The 23726-nt window shown below is 35.5% G+C and overlaps 4 protein-coding genes and 1 long non-coding RNA gene across 7 annotated transcripts; 1 reads left to right on the plus strand and 4 right to left on the minus strand.

Annotated features, from left to right (window-relative positions):
* The first annotated feature begins 66 nt into the window (after positions 1-66).
* Positions 67-2638, plus strand: LOC111462462. 2 transcript variants are annotated; one of them, XM_023106043.1, is made up of 4 exons: positions 67-215; positions 845-1900; positions 2192-2235; positions 2361-2638. In XM_023106043.1, the coding sequence occupies exons 2-3, from the start codon at positions 1053-1055 to the stop codon at positions 2226-2228; spliced, it is 885 nt and encodes a 294-aa protein (XP_022961811.1). In that variant the 5' UTR covers positions 67-215; positions 845-1052; the 3' UTR covers positions 2229-2235; positions 2361-2638. The 2 variants fall into 2 exon arrangements, with proteins under 2 accessions (XP_022961811.1, XP_022961812.1); XM_023106044.1 differs by having other exon boundaries at positions 67-161.
* A 1149-nt stretch (positions 2639-3787) lies between these two features.
* LOC111462459 (protein ACTIVITY OF BC1 COMPLEX KINASE 1, chloroplastic) lies at positions 3788-9045 on the minus strand. 2 transcript variants are annotated; one of them, XM_023106040.1, is made up of 15 exons: positions 8462-9045; positions 7911-8117; positions 7398-7487; positions 7156-7302; positions 6864-7028; positions 6644-6784; positions 6379-6558; positions 6090-6285; positions 5845-5972; positions 4886-4957; positions 4620-4732; positions 4388-4529; positions 4237-4306; positions 3892-4123; positions 3788-3840 (listed from the first exon to the last, which is right to left on the minus strand). In XM_023106040.1, exons 1-14 carry the CDS (start codon positions 8747-8749, stop codon positions 4059-4061), a joined length of 2004 nt encoding a protein of 667 aa, XP_022961808.1. In that variant the 5' UTR covers positions 8750-9045; the 3' UTR covers positions 3788-3840; positions 3892-4058. The 2 variants fall into 2 exon arrangements, with proteins under 2 accessions (XP_022961808.1, XP_022961809.1); XM_023106041.1 differs by having other exon boundaries at positions 8438-8560.
* Positions 9046-11081: 2036 nt separating this feature from the next.
* Positions 11082-11414, minus strand: LOC111462464 (flowering-promoting factor 1-like). The gene has a single exon (XM_023106047.1). It carries the CDS (start codon positions 11412-11414, stop codon positions 11082-11084), a length of 333 nt encoding a protein of 110 aa, XP_022961815.1.
* A 7193-nt stretch (positions 11415-18607) lies between these two features.
* LOC111462463 (fasciclin-like arabinogalactan protein 3) lies at positions 18608-19908 on the minus strand. Its single transcript, XM_023106045.1, has one exon. It carries the CDS (start codon positions 19699-19701, stop codon positions 18856-18858), a length of 846 nt encoding a protein of 281 aa, XP_022961813.1. The 5' UTR covers positions 19702-19908; the 3' UTR covers positions 18608-18855.
* A 1834-nt stretch (positions 19909-21742) lies between these two features.
* Positions 21743-23423, minus strand: LOC111462465. Its single transcript, XR_002713741.1, has 2 exons — positions 23318-23423; positions 21743-22205 (listed from the first exon to the last, which is right to left on the minus strand). It is a non-coding gene; the product is annotated as an uncharacterized LOC111462465 (long non-coding RNA).
* Positions 23424-23726: the final 303 nt, after the last annotated feature.

The following is a 23726-nucleotide window of genomic DNA, read 5'->3' on the forward strand; positions in this document are numbered from 1 at the left end:
AATATTATTTATTAAATAATAAATATAGTTATAAAAAATTATAAAAAGGGGCATACCCTCCCTCCCCACCGTTCTGACCACTCTCTCTCCCCCTTTTTCCAGGCTCAAGTTGCAGATACTCTCTTCTCTTGCGTGAAAAATCTCGGCCTCTATTTTTTCAGGTCTCGTCTCCATCTGGATTTTCCATTTTTCTGGAAATTTCGCTCTCTTTTGAGGTGATTTCGATTGGATTTCTGTTGCCTTGCTTTATCTGAACTTCCTGTTCTTTGATTCTTTGTTTTTGTGTTTTTGCTTGGCGAGTTGGATGTGTTTGTTTCTTTGACTTCGTTGCTAGATTTCTTGTACTGATCGTCGGATAATCATTTTGTTTTGAAGTATTGAGTTCTCGAATCAATTGTTTTGTTGGTGATTGTTCTTAAAGTAATCGCATTGAACAACTCTTTTTTGGACGGGGTTTTTGTTTTTTTCGTTGTTGTTGTTTCTGGGCCATGGACTGGATTTTCTGGAGTTTTTATTTCATTATCAGTGGTTTCTGCTCGGATTTTTGTTTGCTAAAGAACTGGACTGAATGGAACAGATGGAAATTTGGAACCTGATTTTCGGTTGGGTCTTTACTCTTTAAGAGTTCATGTTCCGATTAATTTTGAAAGGGAATTCTAGGGAATATTAACGATCACGTTTCTTGGGAAATCCAAGTAGAAAGTCGTGTTGCTATTTGTAAGAATTTTGGAAAGTTTGGTCACTTTGGAGTCTTTGTCCAGAGCGTGTAGAATAAACTAATGGTTGCATTGTAGTATCTCACTCATTGATTATTACCTAATTCATGTTCTGTTGTTATTTTCAGATGTGCAGCCAATTATTGTAGTTAAAGGATTGGCCTTCTAAATGCATTTGGTGTATTATTTGGTCATCTCACTGTAGCATTTTGAGCCTGATTGATCAATGATTAGATTCTTTGATTAATATCTTAGATTCAACTGAGGAGGTGTTCATAGTTCCTTCTGGTTTATCCGGTTTTTATATGACAGTAGGTTCAACTTCCCATCTCTTTCATGGATAGTAATCAGTTTGCTTCTAATTGGGATGACGTGATTTGTTCCATATGCTTGGAGTTTCCTCATAATGCTGTACTTCTGCAATGTTCATCATATGACAAAGGATGCCGCCCCTTTGTGTGTGACACAGACCATTTACACTCGAATTGTCTTGATCGTTTTAGAAATGCACATAACACGACTCCCCCATCAACATCTGATGTAGTTCCTCCTATCAACTCGGAGCCAGTGGCACCAGAAGATAATTGCAAATTATGTTGTCCTTTGTGTAGAGGGGATGTTAGCGGATGGAAGGTGGTCGATGAGGTCCGTGTACATTTGGATGAGAAGAAGCGTAATTGTGAGGAAGAACAATGTAGATTCCTGGGTACTTATTTGGAATTACAACAACATGCTCAGCTGGAGCATCCTCATGCTTGTCCTTCGAAGATCGATCCTGCTCGGCTACTTGACTGGGAAAATTTTCAGCAGTCCTCTGAGATCATTGATGTCTTAAGTACCATTCACTCAGAAGTTCCTCATGGCGTGGTGTTTGGTGACTACATGATTGAATATGGAGACGATGAAAGTGGTGATGAGTTTGAGGATTTTCCTGGGGATGAAGGCAATTGGTGGACCTCTTGTATCTTGTATCAAGTATTTGATAATTTTAGGAACTCAAGGAACCGAAGGAGGTCAAGAATTGGCGATACAAGAAGGGGAAGTCGACGTTCAAGTAACGACTTATCAAATTCAGATGACAGTTCGGTGGCCTCAGTTGAATTTGCAGAATACGGGGTAGAAGAAATTGATGACGAACTTGCAAGTACAAATGTGACTTCGAGGGGTAGCTCCAACCATAGGAGGTGAGAATTCTTTCCCCTTCAAATCCTGAGTGAGCTCTATTCAAGCATTTACGTTTAACTCGTTATTTGTCGGGATTCATGGAACTTCTTAACATGTTTTGGCTGAAATCGACCTTAATAATTAAAACAAAAATGAGCCATTATAACATTTATGAATTAGATAAGACTTCTTTTTGTTGCATCTAGTTCTTAGCTCTACAAGTTGAGCAGTTCAGCTTAGATGTCACAATACCGATTTGTTTGAGTTTATCGTTCTAACTTGATTAATTCATCTTCCTCACCAATCCCTAGTTCCCGAAGACGTCGCTCCCGCTTTTACGACAACTAGCCACTAGGTATGCACTTTCCCATGATCTGCACTGTTTTTAATACTCAGCGGGACATCTTTAAGCATGGTCTACTTTCTTCTCCTTCCGACTCACAAATATTTTTCCTCGTGTTTCTTTTGATTTTATGGCAGCTTCGGATAATGAAGCGGAGTTAAGGAAATAGAGGAACCTTTTAGATGTAGGAAGTACTCAAATTCCTGTTAAATTATGTTATGTTTAAACATTTAGTTCTTAGATTGTGTTGCCTTCTTTCTTTCTTCTAGTCTTGTTTGGTTTCTTTTATGGGGTTGTTCTAAGATGTGTTCTGCTCACTCATTACATTGTAAAAAAGGATTGAAAGGCGCCAAGCTGATGATAACTGATGCTTCAGTGTACAGCTGATCTAAGTTTTGTTCCCATGTTTCATTTAGAACTTTCTAATTCTTGCGGTCTCGCTTATGGTTGTCGACGTACTGCCTGGCGTTGAGCCTGTGCTTCGTACGACGTTCTAAAATGTCGTGCTCTTGCATTCCTACTGTTGTCGAATCCTAGTTTGTTTTGTTTTATTTCTCAACTTCATTCTATGATGATTGATTTATGTTTAGCTTTGAAAAGTTCGAACTTCAGATGGTGGGCTCAGGTCAGTGTCATAGGATATGCTTACCCTTTTAGCACAAGTCAACTTCTAGATAAGTACTTTCGAACTAGAACGGATGCAATTGATGCTAGTTAGGTGGCCTCGGGTCGAGAAAAATTCATACCTTGTTTGGTAACGATGTCATTGTTTGTTTTCAAATATTCATTTTTGAAATTTATGTTCGTTTTCTCTCCATTTTTTATTAATTTTTTATTCTAAGTTCAAAAAACACTGCTGAAGAACACCCATTGGTAGAAATGTAGGTTGTTCCATTCAATTTTTAACAAGAACAACTCAGTAAATTACTTGAAAAAGACACTTCCATCATTTTGTGATGAGCTCTTGTGCTGTCGGCTGTAAATACTAAAAAATATAACTGCCTCTTGCAAAAGCCAACCGACACAATCATTTGTATCAATGATGTATGGAAGATGTTTGTACTTTTCATAGTATATAGACAGACTGGAAAGTATTTATGACGTCATAACTTGACGTCAGATATTGTTTACTTTCATTTTGTTACATATCGTCATTAGCCTCTCTCACAATTTTAAAACGCGTCTACTAGGAAGAGGTTTTCACACTGTTAGGATGCTTTGTTTTTCTCAACCAAAGTGGGATCTCACAATCCACTTACCTCTCTCTTGGGACCCAGCGTTCTTGTTAGCACACCTGGTGACTGACTTTAATACCATTTGTAACCGTCTAAACCCATCGCTAGTTGATACCATTTGACTTGTTATATATCGTCTTTGTTACATATTGCTATCAGCCTTATGATTCTAAAACGTGTCTACTAGGGAGAATTTCCACACAATGTATGTCGTTCCCTACCCTACCCCACCCCAACCAATATAGGATCTCACATATGTATTAACATAACACAATTGGCATTTCAGTTTCTGAGCAAAAATACTTTTCCCTCCCAAAATAAATGGCAACTTTTGGTTCCCGACAGAAGAATCCCTTTTTCTACTCAAAACAGTTGTCTATATATTATATATATATATATATATATATATATATATATATATATATATATATATATATATATATATGTGGTATGCCTATAAAGATAAAATACCTCCCTGTAATTTACAAATGCTCTTGTTCAATGATTCTAATGTAAAATGGCAGAAAGCTACATGTTAAGTACTAGCCTCCTGAATGAATTAAAGTTGTATTTCTATATGTGGCTAAACAGGGCTATCTTTTATCTGTCAGATAGAACGGATTCGGTCCAAGCAAGCATGAGATCCCGGACTACAGTTGGAAAATCTGTGAAGGCAGCCCCGGTCGTGGGGAGAGAACATTAGGTTCGATTTCGACCATGTAGAAGTTAAATGTCTAAATGTGAAAAGTTAGAATGATTAGTGATCGTAAAGGTCTACCTCGGGCTACTTCCAAAGCCATTGATGGTACGTCGATCTGATCTTCAAGTAATCGGTAGACGTCTACGAGCTAACGAAGAAAACATGGCATTTTAGTATATCCTATACCAGTAAAATCAAATCAAGAAGGGAACAAAAGGAGATGACTGACCTCTTGAACATGAAGCTGCGAATCTTCAGTCAAAGCAAGAAGCAGCTGTCGGCGGATTCCTGCGTCGAGGAGGAACAGGCGAGCCCCATCTTTGATTGTATCTTTGAGGTCAAGTTTCTTCTCAACTTTTCCTGAGCCTTGCCTGGAAAAGGTTGTCAAAGAAGAAACAAGTCAATGGTATTATAAAGCCGGAAAGAACATAAACTAGAGCTGGCTGTGTAATGTTACAGACAGGTCGTTCTTCTGCAATGCTGGGTTGCTGCTCATCTTAACGACGTTCTCTTTAGCAAGGACTATAAGATTTTCGAGACGCTTCCATTGAAACATACCATCTTTGAATAAAACCTAAAGAGCAAGAAAAAAAAATTGACATATTAAGGAACTTCTGCAGTAGCTGATAGCTCCATCGTAAGAAGCAAAAGGAAATCAGTTTCGAAGAACTATTTTAACACAAACATGCCTAATCATTACTTTAGATAGCAGGAATATTGATCAAACCTGAATGAGGCGTTCACGTAAGGCCGGGTTTGGATCTGTCAAAAGACGCTTTGCGACATATGGATATGCAACCTGTTGAGAAATAAATAGAGAAGATCATATAGCAGACATGAAGATGGAGATCAGATCCTTAACAAGAGAAGGGAACATATAAGGGTAAGGCAATGCCAGCAAAGGTTTAGCTTGAGTTTCTATTATTGCTTTCAATATAATATAACCGTTCTCTTATAGAAACAACAGATTAGAATTAGTGAAATGGGAAAGGAACAAATTCTCCCATGTCTAAGCCCCTAGGGGTTTATAGAAAGACAAAGTGACTATCTCGATCAGTAGCTCGAGTATTTTGATAAAGGCCCCCAAACAGGAGAGATTCAATTCCATCAATCGATCAAGAGCCTTTCAACGTACTTTTTTTTTTATTTTATATTTTATAAGAGACAATTTCATTGATGATTGAAATTAACAAAAGGAATATAATATCAATTGTGTTTACAACAGACCCTCCCGATTTGCAACCAGGGAGGTATTATAGGAAGTAAAAATATTAGACAGTTTACACTAAAATATAACCGTAAACATCATTGTTGAAAAGGTTTTGTATAAATCTATGTCTTTTATGTAAATATTCTCTGATTTCTTTCTTTCCACGAAAGAAAGAAAGTCATGATGACCAAGCTTTCTAAAGAAGAGCATCAAGCATTTCACAAAAGATCTAGTGCATTGTTGACCAAGCAACCAATGAAATTAACTGACAGTTTAATTCACTTGTTGGAACTATTTTAGACGTTATACTCATGAATCCTAGCTTTATCAGAATGCTTTTTCATAGGTGGTTGTGTGTCAGGCCTCAAAGAACTAACTCAGGAAAACCATAAATTTCTCCACGAAAATACACCTTCGTTGAATAAGAAATGTGCACCGGAAGTAGAACTTATAAAATATGTCAAATATAACCTCACCTCAAGAAACTTGAAGTTGGGCTTGAGAGTAAAACAAATTCCCTCTTGAGTCAGTAGAGATCGGATAACAAGAGAGAATCTCTCAGGTATTCGGATAGGATAATTATAGACCAATTGATTGAACTTTCCTGGAACACGTGAAACAGATATCTTAGCAATTCTATGTTAATGACTCTTCTGTTGAACTTAGAAGTGTTATACTGAAACAAAACTCCACAGATCATATATAGACTAGGGAAGTTTACCAGTGACACTTCGAAAATTAAAATCAGATAACCCTTTCCCAGCAGAATTTTGCCAAATAGCTTCCAATGCCGGAATGATAGGAGCAACATCTGTTCCAGGGGCCAGAAACCCGAGCCTAGTGAAGTCATTTGCCATTTCAGCATAATCCTCATTTACAGCATGCACGACCGCATCGATCAAGATCTGTTTATTCAGCTGAAGGATAGAAATAACAATACCACAAAACAAAATGAGAGAAGGAGAAACTAACATTTTTCATTTAATTTTCCATTAAAGATGAAAACTTACCTGACTGAGCACAGCAACATTTCCAAAATCGACATATGCAATACGTCCATCACGCATTGCAAAAATATTTCCAGGATGGGGATCACCATGAAATAACCCAAATTCTAGCAATTGCCTCAATGCTGCACTAACTCCAACAGTTAGGAATCCATCAACATCAATGCCAGCATTCTTAATAGCCTGGTTTGAATGAGTAAATTGTTAATACTTCAAGTACCCAAAAGAATTCATATACCAAAAAAAGAAACCATATGAACAATCAAACCTGTGGGTCGGTGCAGCGGATACCATCAATCCATTCCATCACCAAAACTCGTGAACCAGAAAGTTGTTTGTAAACACGAGGAATTTTTACAGTAGGATCATTTTTGAAGTTTTCAAGAAAATCCTCAAGGTTACGGGCTTCCTGCATAAGAGAAGCAAAACTAGCATAAGAATTCAACAGCTCCAAAACTAGTCTGCTAGTGTACAATTCAGACGCATACCAAAGTATAATCAAGCTCCTCCAGTAACTTCTCACCAAATTCATCAACTATGAGCTCAGCATTACACCCAAGTTTTTGTAGACTGATGCCATTTAAAAAAGAAGCAAGCGTTCGGAAGAGAAAAAGATCCTGGTATATTATTGGCTCAATCTTAGGCCTTTGAACCTGCAGAAAAATCATATAACAATACCGAGGCTAAGTTTTTTTAAACGTGAATGGAAACTTTAAAATGTATGACCTTTCAGAAATATGAGGAAAATAATAACGTTAATTACACAAAATTCATACAAACCTTAATAGCAACATCCTCACCGGAGTCTCGTAGAGTAGCTCGGTAGACTTGACCCAAACTTGCAGCTGCTATTGTCCGTGACGAAATTTTGCTAAAAACAGCTTCAAGGGGGCGACCCAGTTCCTCTTCTATGATATTGAACGCAACCTACACAATGCCAAACCACATGAGATTACCAGAAAAATACAATATCATGTATAAAGATGCCTCAGATTTACTAACTGCTAATAACAACATTCTACCTCGTTAGGAAAAGGAGGAACATCGTCTTGAAGAATGCAAAGTTCATTCATATAATCTTCTCTAATAATATCGGGTCTGTTGGCAAGGACCTGTCAAAATGGAAGAAAGATCAAGACAACCCCAAGATGTTGAAATGGCATGTCTTTTCTAGAACACGTGATAAATAGAGTTTCCACTTCCCGAACTATAGGCTACTCCAAGTAAAACCTTTCTAGAACACATATTCGATCTGGTTATGGTAAACGTCACGATTTAGAAAAAAAAGTAAGAAAAACCCTGATCAAGCTGCAAAAGGAGCTTAGAAATCCATGAATATTGGCTATGAATTCAGTAGACAAAAATCAGGGTATCCTGGGCACTTTCTTGAATTAATGGAAATCAAAAGATCTAAATGGAGGGAGCAGATAGATGAACTACAATAAAAAAACAGATTTAGACTTCATTCAGAAAAACCATTTATGGTGATTAGAAACAGAAACCAAAAGAATGCAAGCAATTTAAAAGCAGCATACCTGCCCAGCTTTAATGAACGAAGGTCCCAAATTACACAAGAGATTTCTAAGCTGCTGAGCACGAAATGGAACGACCTCTTCATCCCTTCCGACAAAGCAGTCATACATCAATGTAGACCAGTATAATCCGAGACTCCAAACTATCTCCACACCACGAGAAATGAGAGATAAGACGGCTCCTCTGGATTCCAATACCTTGTTTCTCACCTACATACAAGATTCAAAGGATTATGCAAGACAATCTTGACCGAGTTCTATTATTGAGCGCCAGCATATATTGAACTAACAAGCTTAACCAATTCCTAATGGATTTCAGCCTAGCAGTATTCATGCTCATAAGTTTAGAAGTTTTGCAAATTGTTATCATCATAAAACACCAAGAAATTTGCGGAGAGATAATAACAATGGCGAAAATTAACATCAGTCAAGCAGTAAAGAATAAGATCCTCAAAACCGCATTAGCTAGCAGCAGAATTCACGAGAAAGACACGAATACGCAAAAATGGTGTACACATTCAGTTTCTTACAAAGTACTGTTAAGAAATTCGTACTGTCTCGGGAGAATACTTGCGAAATGGTATACAAACACCGCGCTCAATATCCAGCAACTCCAAGGCAGTACTAGATTTCGGCACTTGCCAGTTCTTACTCTCACCAGAACCATCACTTCTTCCACTCGCCGCAGCTCTACTACCGGAGACTTCAGCAGCAAAATTCGAAATCCTAATCACAGAAACCTTCTGCTTCCTTCCCCGCACGAGCGTACTCCTACCTTTCAAGGTGCGTTGTTTAGCAGAAAACAAAACGGCATGCGTGCAATTCGCAAGAACAAAATCCATATCCAAAAACGAAAACTCAAAACCCTAAAATCTAGAGAATGAGAAGAAAAACGGAATCACTGAGCTCGACGCCGGAGAGGAACAACGATCAATCAACTCCAAAAATCAGTTAAAGTCGACCATTCATCTTCGAGATTCGTGCAATTTGATGTGAGCAATCGGGAGCCTCACAACAAGAGCTTGATAATTGATCCCCTCCACAGAAATTCTCCAGCCATTGATAGCTGAGTCGAAGCTTACGTGTACGGTACAATTACTTTTTGTTTTGGATTAAGTTCAGGAAATTTGCGGCTGAGGTGGCCTTTGCGCTGTCATGGTAGTTTGTGGTCGTGGCTTTGAGCGGTCCACAGCCCCATCAGCGCAACGCTTTTGTTTATAATTTCCACAAAATATATTATCAAAAAAATTTATATAAATTAAATATTTTTAACCATTTTATTACATTATATTATTTAATTTTAGAGTATTAAGTTAAAATAAATGGTAATAAATAAGTACTTGCTTACTTATTTAATATACATTTAATTCTTGTAATTACTTTAAACAAGTTTAATTGATAACTCATTTTTGTTAGTTTATTTCCATGCAAGTCAAATTATTAAAATAATTTTAACCAATTAAATTTAATATTTCAACTTAAATAATTTAAGGGTATTTTTGTAATTTAGTCTTTTAGAAATGTCTATTTTAATTAAAAGTAAGTTTTATAAATTTTGGAGATTGGGAAGAGAATAAGCGTTATATGAGACAATAAGTGGAGGGTAAAGACATTTACGCTGGTTTTTATTTTTATTGAATTTATGAAATTACCATTTTGCCCTTAACCTGTAATTTCCACTTCTTTCTCCTCCGCACACAAATAGCAAATAGCGTCACAATCACACTCTTTTAGTGGCGGGATAGTGATAGTGATTGCGCAACACTTGTTTTAATTCAGAAAGCAAGTCAGTTATATGAAAGTTAAACTTCGTGAACAATCTCATAGTAATCTTTAACCTCGACTCATAAAAGAAAGTATTATAGATATCAATTGTATTAAAACATGTATGCAATTGAGTGTATAAGATTGTGTCGGAATAGGTTTGATAACTACTGAATCTCTTACGGTAGATTATAATGCAGTTTTCCTCTAAGACATAAAAAAGACGAAATGTGCAATCATAAGCGACATTGTTACGTACAAACATGCCTAGCATACATGGCTATTCACTCGTCATTGAAACCTAACAACAGCAACGACGAGTATCGATTACGACATTGATCCATTCCTTCATGCAAGACGAGTACCAAAGAGCAAAGTGGCTGTGGTGTAAGCAAAAAAATACCTTCAAGTACATCAAAACGCTTTCGGTAAGCTTTCTATTAACTAAAGCATTTATTATCGATAATAAGATAATTAGAAGATATTTAATTTAAAATAGAACGTTAATTACTTAAATAAAAGTATTAAAAAAAAATTAGCCTGTGAAAAATAAATAAATAAATAAATATATATATATATTACGTGGAATAAGGCAGAGCTTGTTTATCTTGTGGGTTGGGAGTCATATGCACGTGCTGCAGCAAACAAAAAAGTTATCCAATCATATTTTGACAAGTGGCAGCAACGTAGTTTGCATGTCACGTGAAAACCCCGTTTGGGGACCTCATATATGTCAATATTATTATTCCCATCGCATGACCTATTATATATGATTGAATAATGATTCTATTTATACTGCCGCCTTTCTCTCTCTCGGGTTTTCTTTTTTCGTTAGATAATTAATTACAACTTTGTCGGGTCTACTGAAATTCCATCCCTCGACACTTGGTAACTTAAGAAGGACACTTCTCGAGAGCTAGAATTTATACTTCTAAAATTCAATAAATTAATTAAGAGTGGTTGATTTTGTTTATAATAAATGGTTAAAAAAAAAGTCTGCATTAAATAGTTGTATTTAAATAAATATTATTATAATTTCATATAAATATAATAATTTCAACTATTTAATTACATTATCATTATTTAATTTTATAAAGTTAAATTATTAAAATAATTTTAGCTAATTTTATATAAATGTTGGTTTAATCCAGGTGGGAAAGTTATCTAGAAATAGTAATAAATGTAAAGCATAGATATTTGTTTATAATAAAATATCAAATATAATATATATATAGTAAACTATAATTTATTACTAAATATCCTTAACAAAATATATATATATATATCGTTATTTTATTCATATATATGATACAAATGCATCAATGCTATGAACTTATTACGATAATACAAAGCACCCATTTGTTACAAAATGATAAAAATGCACGACAAATACTTAAAATAACGAAAAACTCAAACATCTCGAACGTGGAAGAGATTAGGGTTTTTAATGACTATGTCGTACATATGAACGGAGTTAAACTTGGCATAGTCTTTGGGGAGAGAAATAAGGTCGATAGACGAGCGTTTATGAAACTGAAACAGCTCGGGATCACCTCCATAGTACCTCTCCCATCCCAGCGATGTGAGGATTTCGTGTAGCAAGGAGTAGGACGACACGGCCTGGCCTGTCGGCAAGTATATCAGTACCTTACGCCTCGAGTTCCCAAGCCTTCCATTGGAATCAGCTTGAGGATTTTCGATCAGCCGAATTACACCGTTCTTGAAAACCCAAACCCCCGACATGTTTGTTGCTTAGTTGTGATGTTTGGTGGAGAAGTGGAAGGTTTATATATATATATATATAGTGTTGGAGTTGTGGGTCCCAATGGGTTTAAATATGAGGGTACATGGATTCCCTAGAGGGAGGTATTTTAGGGTACAACAGCCACACGTGTGGTTTGGTTCGGTTTCTAGGAAGAATCTCCACATGTTCTTTCATGCTTTACTTTTATATATATATATGGTGAAGATTCTTTGTAAACTCTAGACTCTATGCTACTTTAGAAATATAGCTTCTTTCTTTTATTATCATTTTATAAAGTCATGAAGCTGCACCCACTTACATTCACGAGCTAGCCACGTGAAGGGGTCGGTTTATTTGGAGATATGTTCGGGAATCACTTCAAAAAAAGGTTAGATTCAGATTATCTTGTTAATCAAATATCTTAACGTAAAAATACTTGTTTGAGATTCGAATCACTCCATAAGTAAGATCGATCGTGTCAAACTTGAATGATTCTAAATTACGGTAAAGAAACTTAGTTATTGGCTAAAGACAAGCACAAATGTTTTTTTTTTTAATCTTCTATGAGGAATTTCAAGAGCGGTAACTTTCATATTTTATGATTATAATTACCATTATGTATACTTTATGATCGTAATTAGTCACTATGTAAATGTAATTTTACGGTAAATAAAATATGTTAAAATACATTAATGAAATATGATAACTCTAAATTATCATCCACCTAGAATTTGTAACTATCTAAAAATGAATGAAGTCTGATTCTTCTTTAATGTGGCACGAATTGTAACATCTTGTGATAATTTGAACAAACATGTTCTTTACATTTTCCTTGAAGTTTATATCACATGATTGATGTCTTGGTTCATATCATGGTATTTTTACGAACACGAATTCGTAAAAGATAAAACGTTTGAGTCTCCATTTACATAACCACATGTTAATGAAGTAAAAAGAAAAAGTAACGGTTGTGAATAGGTTACGAACGGTAGACCATAAAATCATTCTCTTTGGACATGTACCCTAGTAAGCTCTCATAGCTGTACACCTATGATCTTCCTCTAATTTTGGTCGTGCTCTCAACAATCCTTTCCGCGAGCAAAGAACCACCAAATTTCATCTCAAATAGAGGCATCTATCACTTTTAACGTGGTAAGCTCCTCTACACTAGAGCACTGTCTCGTCAATGAGTTCAATCACGAAGCATTAGGACTATGTCATTAAGACACGCTAATGTAGCTCCCATCTATATATCTTCAACAATGGTATGATATTATCTGCTTTCGACAAACCTTCATGTTTTTACTTTTAGTGTCATTCGAACGTCTCATACAACTAATCTTAGCCAATACGAGAGTTATTTTCATCCCGAACAATCAATATTTAGATATAAAAGTGAGCTCGAGCTTCTACTTTATCCAATAGGACCACGTTGGATGCAAACCATATGAATATACTCTCTTTTACAGCTTCTCTACACTCAATATATTGAAGGTACAGCTGAAACGTTCACCCATCTGCCATCACGTGGGCTACATGGTCCTCTACCTACGACATCTCTGTGTGTGCGCGCCGGCATGTCAATTCTACCATTTTGCATGCCTTAAATCTGCTTGGATCATATTTCCATACATAGCAACTCATATTTTTAAAGGCGTTCAGATGACTTTATTTTTGTATGTACTTTATTCGTTCTTGTCGATATGAATATTGGTCAAGTGTGATACTCGAGTAAAAAGGTTGTTCGGGAATGTTCGAGATTATATCCTAATAAGAGTGATTATGAAAATATGATGGTTAAGAAATGTATACGATAGTTGATAGGTACTACTTATATCAATATGGAGAACTTTCCTATTCGGTAGCTTTATAGCTTGGTATAATCGTACGTTGAGTGATCTCTTAAGAATTTTTCAAAAAGACATACGAGTAAGAAAAAAAAACATGTTGAATGAGCTCGTGTTTGGTCTTTGGGACATTTGTCACTCTTGGAATCACTTCAAAACAATTAGGTAACGTGAGATCCTACATCGGTTGGAGAGAAGAACGACACATTTCTTATAAGGATATTGAAACCTCTCTCTAACAGACGTGTTTTAAAATCATGAGACTAACAACAATACAAAACGAGCCAAAACGGGCAATATCTGTTAGTGGTGGGGTTGAGTTGTTATAAATGGTTTCAAAGCCAAACACCGAATGATGTACTAGTGAGGACGTTGGGAGCAAATTCCACATCGGTTGGAGAGGAGAACGATACATTCCTTATAGCGGAGTAGAAATCTCTCCTTAACCAACCGTTTTAAAATCGTGAAGCTGAATATCCAGATGTTGAATCTGTGGTCTTAATTCTTGGCATAGGGCGTTATATTAAATCCTACATTAGTTTTTCCTTTCAACGGGAAGGAGGGAGAGTCAAAGGGATGTTATATTGGGTAACAATTAATGGACAAATCATATTGAAATGACTCGTATTGCTACGTGGGGATAGTTTTCACTCTTTGAATCAGTTTAGAACAAATAGATAACGCGATCATGTCGTAGAAGAATACCCAGATGTCAAATTCAAATTCTAAATCTGGGTCTGAATCTTGAACATAGAGCGTTACATTAACCGCTAAGAACGACTTCTAAATCAGCTTTTTCTTTGAACGAAAGTAAGAAAAGATGCTATGGTGGTCCTCATATTGTCGAGATAGGCTCAAAAGGGTGTCCCCTACAAGGGCTATAGTCCAGAAAAAAGAGCATTGTATGCATGCCTTTAACCATCCAACCTCCAAGCTAAGAACCCTTTTTGTTTCTTCTGGTTCCTCTTTATGCCTGCCGTGAGGTAAGATCCACACACCTATGATGTACAAATTTCATTATTATATATATATATATATATATATATATATATATATTTTCGATTTAAAAAATACCCTTAAATTTATTTTATAAAGTTTTGAAAATACTCTTATGATTGATTTTTGGATGAAAACATATAATATTTTATTTCAAAAATACTTTATCGATTTAACTTTTAAAAATAATATAAATAGTTTTAACATTTATTTTTAAAAAAATTATTATTATTGTTATCTATACCTTATAGATTATCTTCCTTAAATACTAACGATATTAGTGCTAGTTTTAAAAATTCTGGAGTATTTTTAAAAAAAAATTATTAAAAGAGAGTTAATGATTTTTTAAATAGTTTTGAAAGTTTGAATAATAAAATTTTAAAAAAATTATTTTTTTTTTAAAGTTTTTTTTAATAAAAAAAAGTTGAAAGGTATTAATTGAAAGTTGAATTTTTTTAAAGGAAAGTGTATTTTTAAAATTATTTTAAAAGTTTTGAAGAATTTTTTTAAAAAAAATTAAAAAAATTCATGAAAATTTTGAAAATTCAAACATATTTTTTAAATTCTTTTAAAGGTATTTTTATATTTTAAAATTTTAATGAGAGTTTTAAGAATAGTTCCAAACAAATTTTAATTTCAAAGTTTTATATTGGGAAAAGAATCGCCGATTTTTAAGGATAAAAAAACAAAGGTTAATTTGAAACTGGAAACCGGAAACTGTCGCACTCTCACGTGCGTATGCAGTGATGATATTGTAAAGAAAGCCTCACAAAAATGAAGCAAATTCCCTTTACGTTCATACTCATACGCCAGTTGTGTCCCTTTACAGTGCTATCACTCTATCCTTTATTTCTTAATACTTATCTCGTTCTCGATGCGTTTGATAACGATGAGCTTTAACTGTGCATTATTATATCTGATAATGTCTTAAATCTCTTCTTCCGATGATGATAATAATATATATCGTTATTTTAGAGTTTCTAAAAGTTGATAAAGATTCTACCATTTGTCACAAGGATTGACGAGGATAACGATTGTGCGACATTTATTCTGATTTAACGAACAAGTTAGTCGTACGAACAAACAAATATTCAATATAGTTTTTAGCCTTAACTCACGTTTTGGAAGTAAGTATTGTAGATGTCAATTGCGTTGAAACATGTGGGTAAGAGAGGTTACAACACTCGGTAAGGTGGATATTGAGATATAATATTTAGAGTATATATTATTTATGGAATATATCTCTAGATATTTAATTTATAGTATATTTTATTTTATTCTCAATATTTAATTATTTTATATTTTTTTTATTGTACACATTAATTGCAAGCTTGTATCCCATTTAAGCTTATCAATTTCAACGAGAATACACATTTTCTCAATTCTATTTCTATTTCTCATTCTTAACAGTGGAGAAGAGGGAATAACGTCACTGTAAGAGCCCACCTAGCAGATATTGTTCTTTTTTACTCTCTTTTGAGCTTCCTTAAGGTTTTAAAAACGCGTATGGTAGGGAGAGATTTCCACAACCTTATAGAAAAATGTTACGTTCTCTTCTGCAACCAACCAATGTGAGATCTTACAATCCAATCCCCTTTGGAGCCAGCGTTCTCGCTGACACTCGTTCCTCTCTCCAATGGATGTGGGATCTCATGATTATGAAGGAGGTTCGTCAACAAAACCTTGGCAGGAGATTGTAAATATATTTTTACTGACGTTTTTAAGTTGTTTGAATTAATCTAGACACGTGTTGGGATACACGAACCCTTTTCTTCCCTTATCTCAAGTTATATTGTGAGGAACTAGCGTGTTTTTTAAGTCATCGAAAAAAATAGCTTTTTTATTTTTTTTTTTGACAATTTTATAGTTTTAATCTGGAATGGAATCTTGTGAGTTACTTTCTGAAATTTTAAGGTTAAGAAAAGAAATGGTCGGATGATAAATCCTTAATTTTTTCGAATGAATTGAATATATTAAATTGAACTAATTGTATTGGAAAGATAATTTATAAATTCCTTCTAATTTTTTATAACACGATAAGATTAAAAAATATAAAATAATATAATCAATAATTATTTAAGAATTTAAAAAACACGATCGTACAACCTATAGAACAATCGTGTTTTATTTAAGTAAAGTCGTGATATAATTCATAGTGTTAAACATAAAAAAATGATGGGATAAGATAAGTTTATAATCATTTTTCTACCTGTTTTATCTCGATTTAAATAAAAGTTCGGAATTCTTCATTTAATCTGCTTTCAAATGCATTCGTTTCGTTTTTATTTTAAAGATCAACTAAGATATGAAAAACTTTATGTCGACAACCCAATAACGTGTTGTTAGATTAGAACATATTTGATAAATCCTCCTCCATCTGTTATGGGTCGAGAGCTTCTTCTCCTTTCCCTTCTTCAAATTCCAATTCATATTATCTTCAAACTCGTAATAAACGACAGAACAATATCCATAATTCATATCATATCTAGAAAATTTCCGAGTACTTGATAAATCTCAATTAAGATTATTCCAGGAAACAAACATGACGTTTATAATCATTCATCTTGACTTTTTGTAAAACTAAAAGTAACAAAATCCGATCGGAGGAATGATAATATAAAATTTTACGAAGACGAGAAATAAAATAGAAGGCAAGAACGGGATGGATAATGCTTCTCAACTCGGCACGAGGACATCTCTAAATATTTTATGAGGATGAATGATAATTATATTATTAAATTCATAAACTATTTATTATATTAAAAGTAATCTTTAAAAGGGAAGTGGAGGTTTATTGATTCGTTTTTTTGGTAAAAAGATTAATTAATTTAAATACATGAAATTAGGGATATGTTCGCCATTTCCATAACTTAATAATACCATTAATTAAGCAACCTTGAGCAAGTTATTCCTCTAATATGCGATTTAATATAAATTAATATCTTAGTTTTCTTATATAATAAAGTATTATATCTTATAGTAGCTTATGAATCCGTTCATATATTATTCTAACATTCTAACTAGTAGTTGTCTAGAAATAAGGTGATATTAATATGGATAATGTAAATGGTATAAATCTTAAAATAGATTTGTAAAAAAAAATTTAATCAAAATAATATTTATTAAATAATGTACTCCATCCAACCATTCCAATTATTTATAAATAATAATAATAATAATAATAACAACAACAAAAATATAAGGTTAATAGGTAAAATATCGTTTTATTTATTTTTAAGATCACTTGACACGATAGCACTTTTGAAGGCAGACTAGCGATTGTGCGGTACTCACTTTCCAACGACAAGTGAGCTAAGCCAAATTGTTCTTGCTACTTTTGAAGGCGGACTAACGATTGTGCGGCACTCTTGTTCTTGCGTCTTTTGAAGGCGGACTAGCGACTGTGCGGCACTCACTTTCCAACGACAAGTGAGCTAAGCCAATTTGTTCTTGCTACTTTTGAAGGCGGACTAGCGATTGTGCGGCACTCACTTTCCAACAAGTGAGCTAAGCCAATTTGTTCTTGCTACTTTTGAAGACGGACTAACGATTGTGCGGCACTCACTTTCATTGGAACCAATACTATTTTAGTTTGTTAGGATGGTTGGGTGTGCTTAGGGGTTGGGTGTGCTTAGGAGTGAGGAGCCCTCATCAATCTCTATTGGAATTTTATCGTTAGCCCGTTCAATAGTTTGTGGGTTGAGGTATGAATCGTCACCAAAATTTTTAAAATGGTTACTTGGGGCCAACTAATGTCGGCATTTTGGGACCTATCAACTAATGTTCGACTTCAGGACTTGTGAGACCTCGCAATCCTAATGTCGGCCTTTTGGGACCTATCAACTAATGTTCGACTTCGGAACTTGTGAGACCTCGCAATCCTAATGTCGGCCTTTTGGGACCTATCAACTAATGTTCGACTTCGGGACTTGTGAGACCTCGCAATCCACTCTTTAGGAGCCCCCAACGTACTCACTAGCACACCGCCTCATATCTAGCTCTAATATCATTTGTGCGCTAGCAATCTCATAATCCACTTCCTTGAAAGCCCAACGTACTCGTTCGCATACCACCACATGTCTAACTCTAATACCATTTGTTAATATGGGACGAGATTTCACAATCCACCCCCTTGAGACTTTGAGAGACATGTGAGATCTCACAATCCATCCCTTGAAAGCCCAAGGTTCTTATTGGCACACGACACACCATTCCATGTCTAGCTATGATACCATTTATAACAACTCATGACATACCATTCCATGTCTAGCTCTGATACCATTTGTAACAACTCATGGTCGGTCTGGTTTCAATTTTGATTTGTGCAACAAAATTACGTTAGGATAGTCTCTAAAAATTCAAATTTCAATATTATAACGAAATATTATTAATATAAATCCTCCCTACTTCCCTCTCTTATTCTTCCCCCATTTAAACTGGGATTCCCTACCGGTTCGGTCGGGTTCAACCGGTTAAAATGGACTATCTCACATACATTTCTCTTTAATTTTTTCATACCCTCACCATTTGTTACACAAAATGACTATACTCCCAAAATAATTCACATAAAAAACATATAACCCATTGGAAAGAGTCATCAAGCCAAGCAAAGAGTCACCAACCCCGCCAGCACAACTCCGGCGCCGGCAACACGGCCACGCGAACCCGCCGAACCATCAGCGTCAGAGTCAGCCGGTCCAGGTGCATCTGCATCATCCGCAACCTCAGCCGATTTTGGAGAAGAACTCCTCGGTGATTCAGCCGGAGCCTGGGACGACGGCGAAGGAGAATCGGCATCGTCAACGTCATCATCCGCCGGCGACGGACTTGGAGCTTCAACCGGCGCAACAAACAGAGTCTCCGGCGCAGGAGGCGGCAGATTATAAACACCAATACCAGGAATCACAATCGGAGCACTAACTTGCAGAACAGAGATATCATAAGGCCGAGAAGCAACCGATTTCACAAGCATAGCGCTGAACGGAGCGCCTTTAGCAGCAGATCCAAATTCGATTTCACCTCGTTTATTATGCACGATTTTCAAGAAGCCTTGTTGCTTAACGGCGTCGCCAGTGGATTGAAACATGGAAGTGATTTCGGTGGGTTTACCGACGGGGAGCTTCCGGAGCTTTGCAGGGTCATAGTAATCAAGAATAATGTGAGCACCGAGAATCTCCTTGACGGTGTCGAGGGAGTTTTTGGCGATTGCAGAGACGGTGGCGTTGTCGAGGGCGAGGACGGTGATGGTATTGCGGGTGTTGATTTGTTCGTAGAGGTGGGTTTTGGTGAGATAATCGTTGAAAGCTCCGAATTCAGGGAATTGATTGAGGAGCTTTGTGATGTTGAAGGCGGAAACAGAGGAGGGGAAACAGAGGAGGAAGAACAGAGGAAAGAAGGCGAAGGAGAGGATAGAAGAAGGGGCCTTCGGTTTATTGTTCATCATCCTTATTTTTAAACCTCTCTTTCGCCTTCTTCCCTCTGTTGAGGAATGAAGGAATGGAAGGAGGAATTTATAGCAACAAAAATAAATTATTATTATTATTACTGTAATTACTAATATTTGACTAATTCAAAGGTGGATGATTGTAAATCCTCTCCATTTTTAGTAAAATCTCGAAATTAAAATTAACTAACTTTTGGTTTTTTTTTTTTTTTTGGGGGGTTGAAATATTATTTTTAGTGGATTTGGTTTTAGTTATGTTCAAATTTAGTGGTAATTTTAATAAATTTTGAAACAAATTTTGGGTTTATTGTTAAATTTTTATTTTAAAAAAATAGATTGAAATAAGTTTTGAGATTATTATTAAATTTCATTTCTAAAATTTTTTTTTGGTTATTTTATGAAATGTTTAAATATTATTTTGGTCGTAATGATCAAAGAGGGGCTGTTTTTATGTAATATTATGGCACACTTTATATACGATAGAAATTCAATTTAGTGAATGACGTGTCTTAATGCGGGCAATGACCAATAAGGCTTCTTGGTTAATGTTTGGGGATGGTTGTTGATCCAAAATGTCAAGTTATGTTTAGTTCCAACTTCTATGGTATTCTTTATAACGAGGGCAATGGGGAGTTTATAGATTGTTTCACTTGGTTTTAGAACACGAGTACGAGAATCCATAGATTGAAACTGTGAAGAGTTGGGGAAGACATAACATCAACACCCATCGACTACGCCCACACTTGTTGGGTGCCACCACTCGAGGGATTTTTGGAACTAAATGTTGATGATTCTTGGCTCGAGGATGAAGGGATAGGGGTGGGAGGCTTGGGACGGGTGATTCATATCATATCACTATAGGTCGTTGTGATTGGGGTCGATTGGATAAGAGGTGTGGTGGGTCAAAATGTTGGAGCTACACGTCGTCAATACCAACAAACCTACTGTTGGATGATGGAAGTCCCACATCGACTAATTTACGGTGTGATCATGGGTTTATAAGTGAGGAATACTAATTCCATTAGTATGAGGCCTTTTGGGGAAGCCCAAAGCAAAGCCATGAGAGCTTATGCTCAAAGTCCACAATATCATACCATTGTGGAGAGTCGTGTTCGTCTAACACCTACAACCCTAATCGCCCTAATCGCTAAACCGAACAATCTAACATCTGGTCACCTCCTTTAGACTAGGAGGCGATTCAACAGAGGTGGGAAGTCAAGAAAGATGCTCTCTAGACCTAGAGAATAGATTGGGAGAATAGATTGGGAATAGTATATTTTCATGCCACATAGATTGGCAAAATTGGCTTTTTCAAGGACAAATGTCTGTGTTCTATACCTTCTTTTTTGAGTTAACACTTCTTTTTTGAGTTAAGGACATAGATAGGGTGAGATTCCATATCGATTGGAGAGGAATGAATTTCAGCAAAGACGCTAAGCCCCAAAAGAGGGTAAATTGTGATATCCCACATTGGTTGGAGAAGAGAATGAAGCATTCTTTATACGGGTATGAAAACCAAATTCCATATCGATTGGAGAGAGGAATGAATTTCAGCAAAGACGCTAGGCCCCGAAAGAGGGTAGATTGTGATATCCCACATTGGTTGGAGAAGAGAATGAAGCATTCTTTATACGGGTATGAAAACCTCTCCCTAACAGACATGTTTTAAAACCTTGAGAGAAGACCAGATAGAAAAGCCTAGAGAAGACAATATCTACTAGCGGTGGGCTTGGGTTGTTAAAAATGGTTTCAGAGCCAAACATCAAGCGATATGCCAACGAGAGGACACGGAGTCTCAAAGGGAGGTAGATTGTGAGATCATCCCACATCAATTGAAAAGAGAAACAAGCTCCAATGAGGACGCTAGACACAAAGAGAGTGGATTGTGAGATGCTAAATCGGTTGAAGAGGGAAACAAAACATTCTTCATAAGGGGTGGAAACTTCTCCCTAACATTCGTGTTTTAAAACATTAAGAGAGTCCAAAAGGAAAAGCAAACCCACAAGAAAAAGTCCGAAGAAGACAATTGGGCAGCTACAACTGTCCCATAGAATCTCTCCCCTAGTTTTATGCTTCTGTTCTCTTGTTCCCAAAAGAATCATACTATGTCATAATATGTGTAACTTAAGGATGCAATGGAGCCACTCTCTTGGTGTAAGAGTAGGTTTCCACTACCAATCCAAAGGACAACCTTCTTCAAAGACAAATGATTCTTAAACCAAAAATAATCCACCCTGTTTGTTCAAACCTGATGGTTTTACCATTGCAGTTATGCCAAGTGAGGAGGCAACAACATTGGCATTGGCAATGAGCATAACCTAAGTTTCCACCATCAAAGCTATTCTGGTTGATTAGCTTCCAAACCACCACAAAAAACCATGGCATCCTAAAAGACAATTTTTCATCAAAGGCTTTCTTCATCATCCTTTTATCTTCTCAATGATATCTGAAATCACTTCCTCCATGTTCAGCTCCTTCATACGAGTAAATGGTCGTTTCATATCCTATAAATGAAACGGATGATGTTATCGAACAGCTTTAGATCATCTAAGTGTATAATTCCAACGAGGACTTATTAGAATAAGTAGGCAAAACTGGATGGCTTGACCGATTGCAAACGCATAATCTAAAGATGTCGAAAGGTCGAGGAATCCCTTATACGCCCACATATCCATCAATTTGTGAAAATGGAATGGTAAAGATTTAGAGTTCAAAATTCAGGCCAATATGAGCCGTTAAAAGACATCTACCATCTCCTCCGCGGTTGGAGGTTCAAATATTCATCCTCCCACTTTATTACACTAAAAAATAAATTAATTAAGTTTTAAGATAATATTACTAAAATATATATCCAATATCAAACAAAAATCTGAAAATTGTTTAATCGAGATAGTATAGATAATTTCACCCAGAAATAACATATGTAAAATACAAAATGATAAGGACTCAACCCAAGGGTAAGCTTTGATACCAAATGATAAGAAATCAACCCAAGGAAAGCTCTGATACAAAATGATGTGGAATCAACCAAGGAAAAGTTTTGGAACGGATTAAGAGTAAAGAAAACTCTTTTCTAAACTCGCGATTCGAACTAAAGGTTTGGTCAATACCACTTGAATGACTCTAGTATGCAAATTCTAAACATATTTTTAATTGAAAAGGATAGAGTTTCTATTTTAGCTTTGTTGAGAGCTAAGCTATTACTTTGCAAATTCTTGTATTTAGAACTTGCAAGCTAGAGTCATTCAACTGATATTGATCAAAATTTTTGTAGAGTGATTTGAATCACAAGTTTAGAAACGAGTTTTTTTTTACTCTTGATCTTGATCATCAAGGTAATCTGTTCCAAAACTTTCTCTTGGTATTGACCAAATCTCTTGTGAAGTGATTCAATCACGAGTTTTTTTTACCCTTGATCTTGATTGTCAAGGTAATCCGTCCAAAACTTTCCCTTGGGTTGATTCCATATCACTTTTTCTTTCCATTTAACCAAAGAGTAAGGACATTTTCGCCTATCAGCAATTAGATTCTAAACCGTTGAGCTTGAATATTCAGCAAATGTCAAATTAACTGGAAATGAAAATGTTCTATAATTGAAGTTAAAGGTAGTAATTACCAGAAGACTGATAATCTTCTCGCCATCATCACTCCGAATTTCAAAGCAACCCTTTCTTGGCTGCATATTAAAAAATAAATAACAAAATGAGGAGGAAAAACAACAATTTCACTGAACAAAACATATTCACTATCGACTTTACAGTTTTCTGCACAAGAATCTCAGTAATATATCATATCGGTTAATAAGAGGCAATCGAGTTGATACAGACAGTTAGTTGAAACCAAAGGATTCTAATATCCTAAATCATAGACATAAGCCCTCGTGATTTTATTTTTTGAATCACTCAAAAGACTTCATATTAATGGAGAATTAGAACTTCGGTTGTGTAACGGTACACCTTCTGAGGAGAGAAAAAAAAAAAAAAAAAAAAAAAAAAAAAAAAAAAAAAAAAAAAAAAAAAAAAAAA

Source organism: Cucurbita moschata, unplaced genomic scaffold (assembly GCF_002738365.1).
Source record: "Cucurbita moschata cultivar Rifu unplaced genomic scaffold, Cmos_1.0 Cmo_Scf00027, whole genome shotgun sequence".
Lineage (NCBI taxonomy): Eukaryota > Viridiplantae > Streptophyta > Magnoliopsida > Cucurbitales > Cucurbitaceae > Cucurbita > Cucurbita moschata.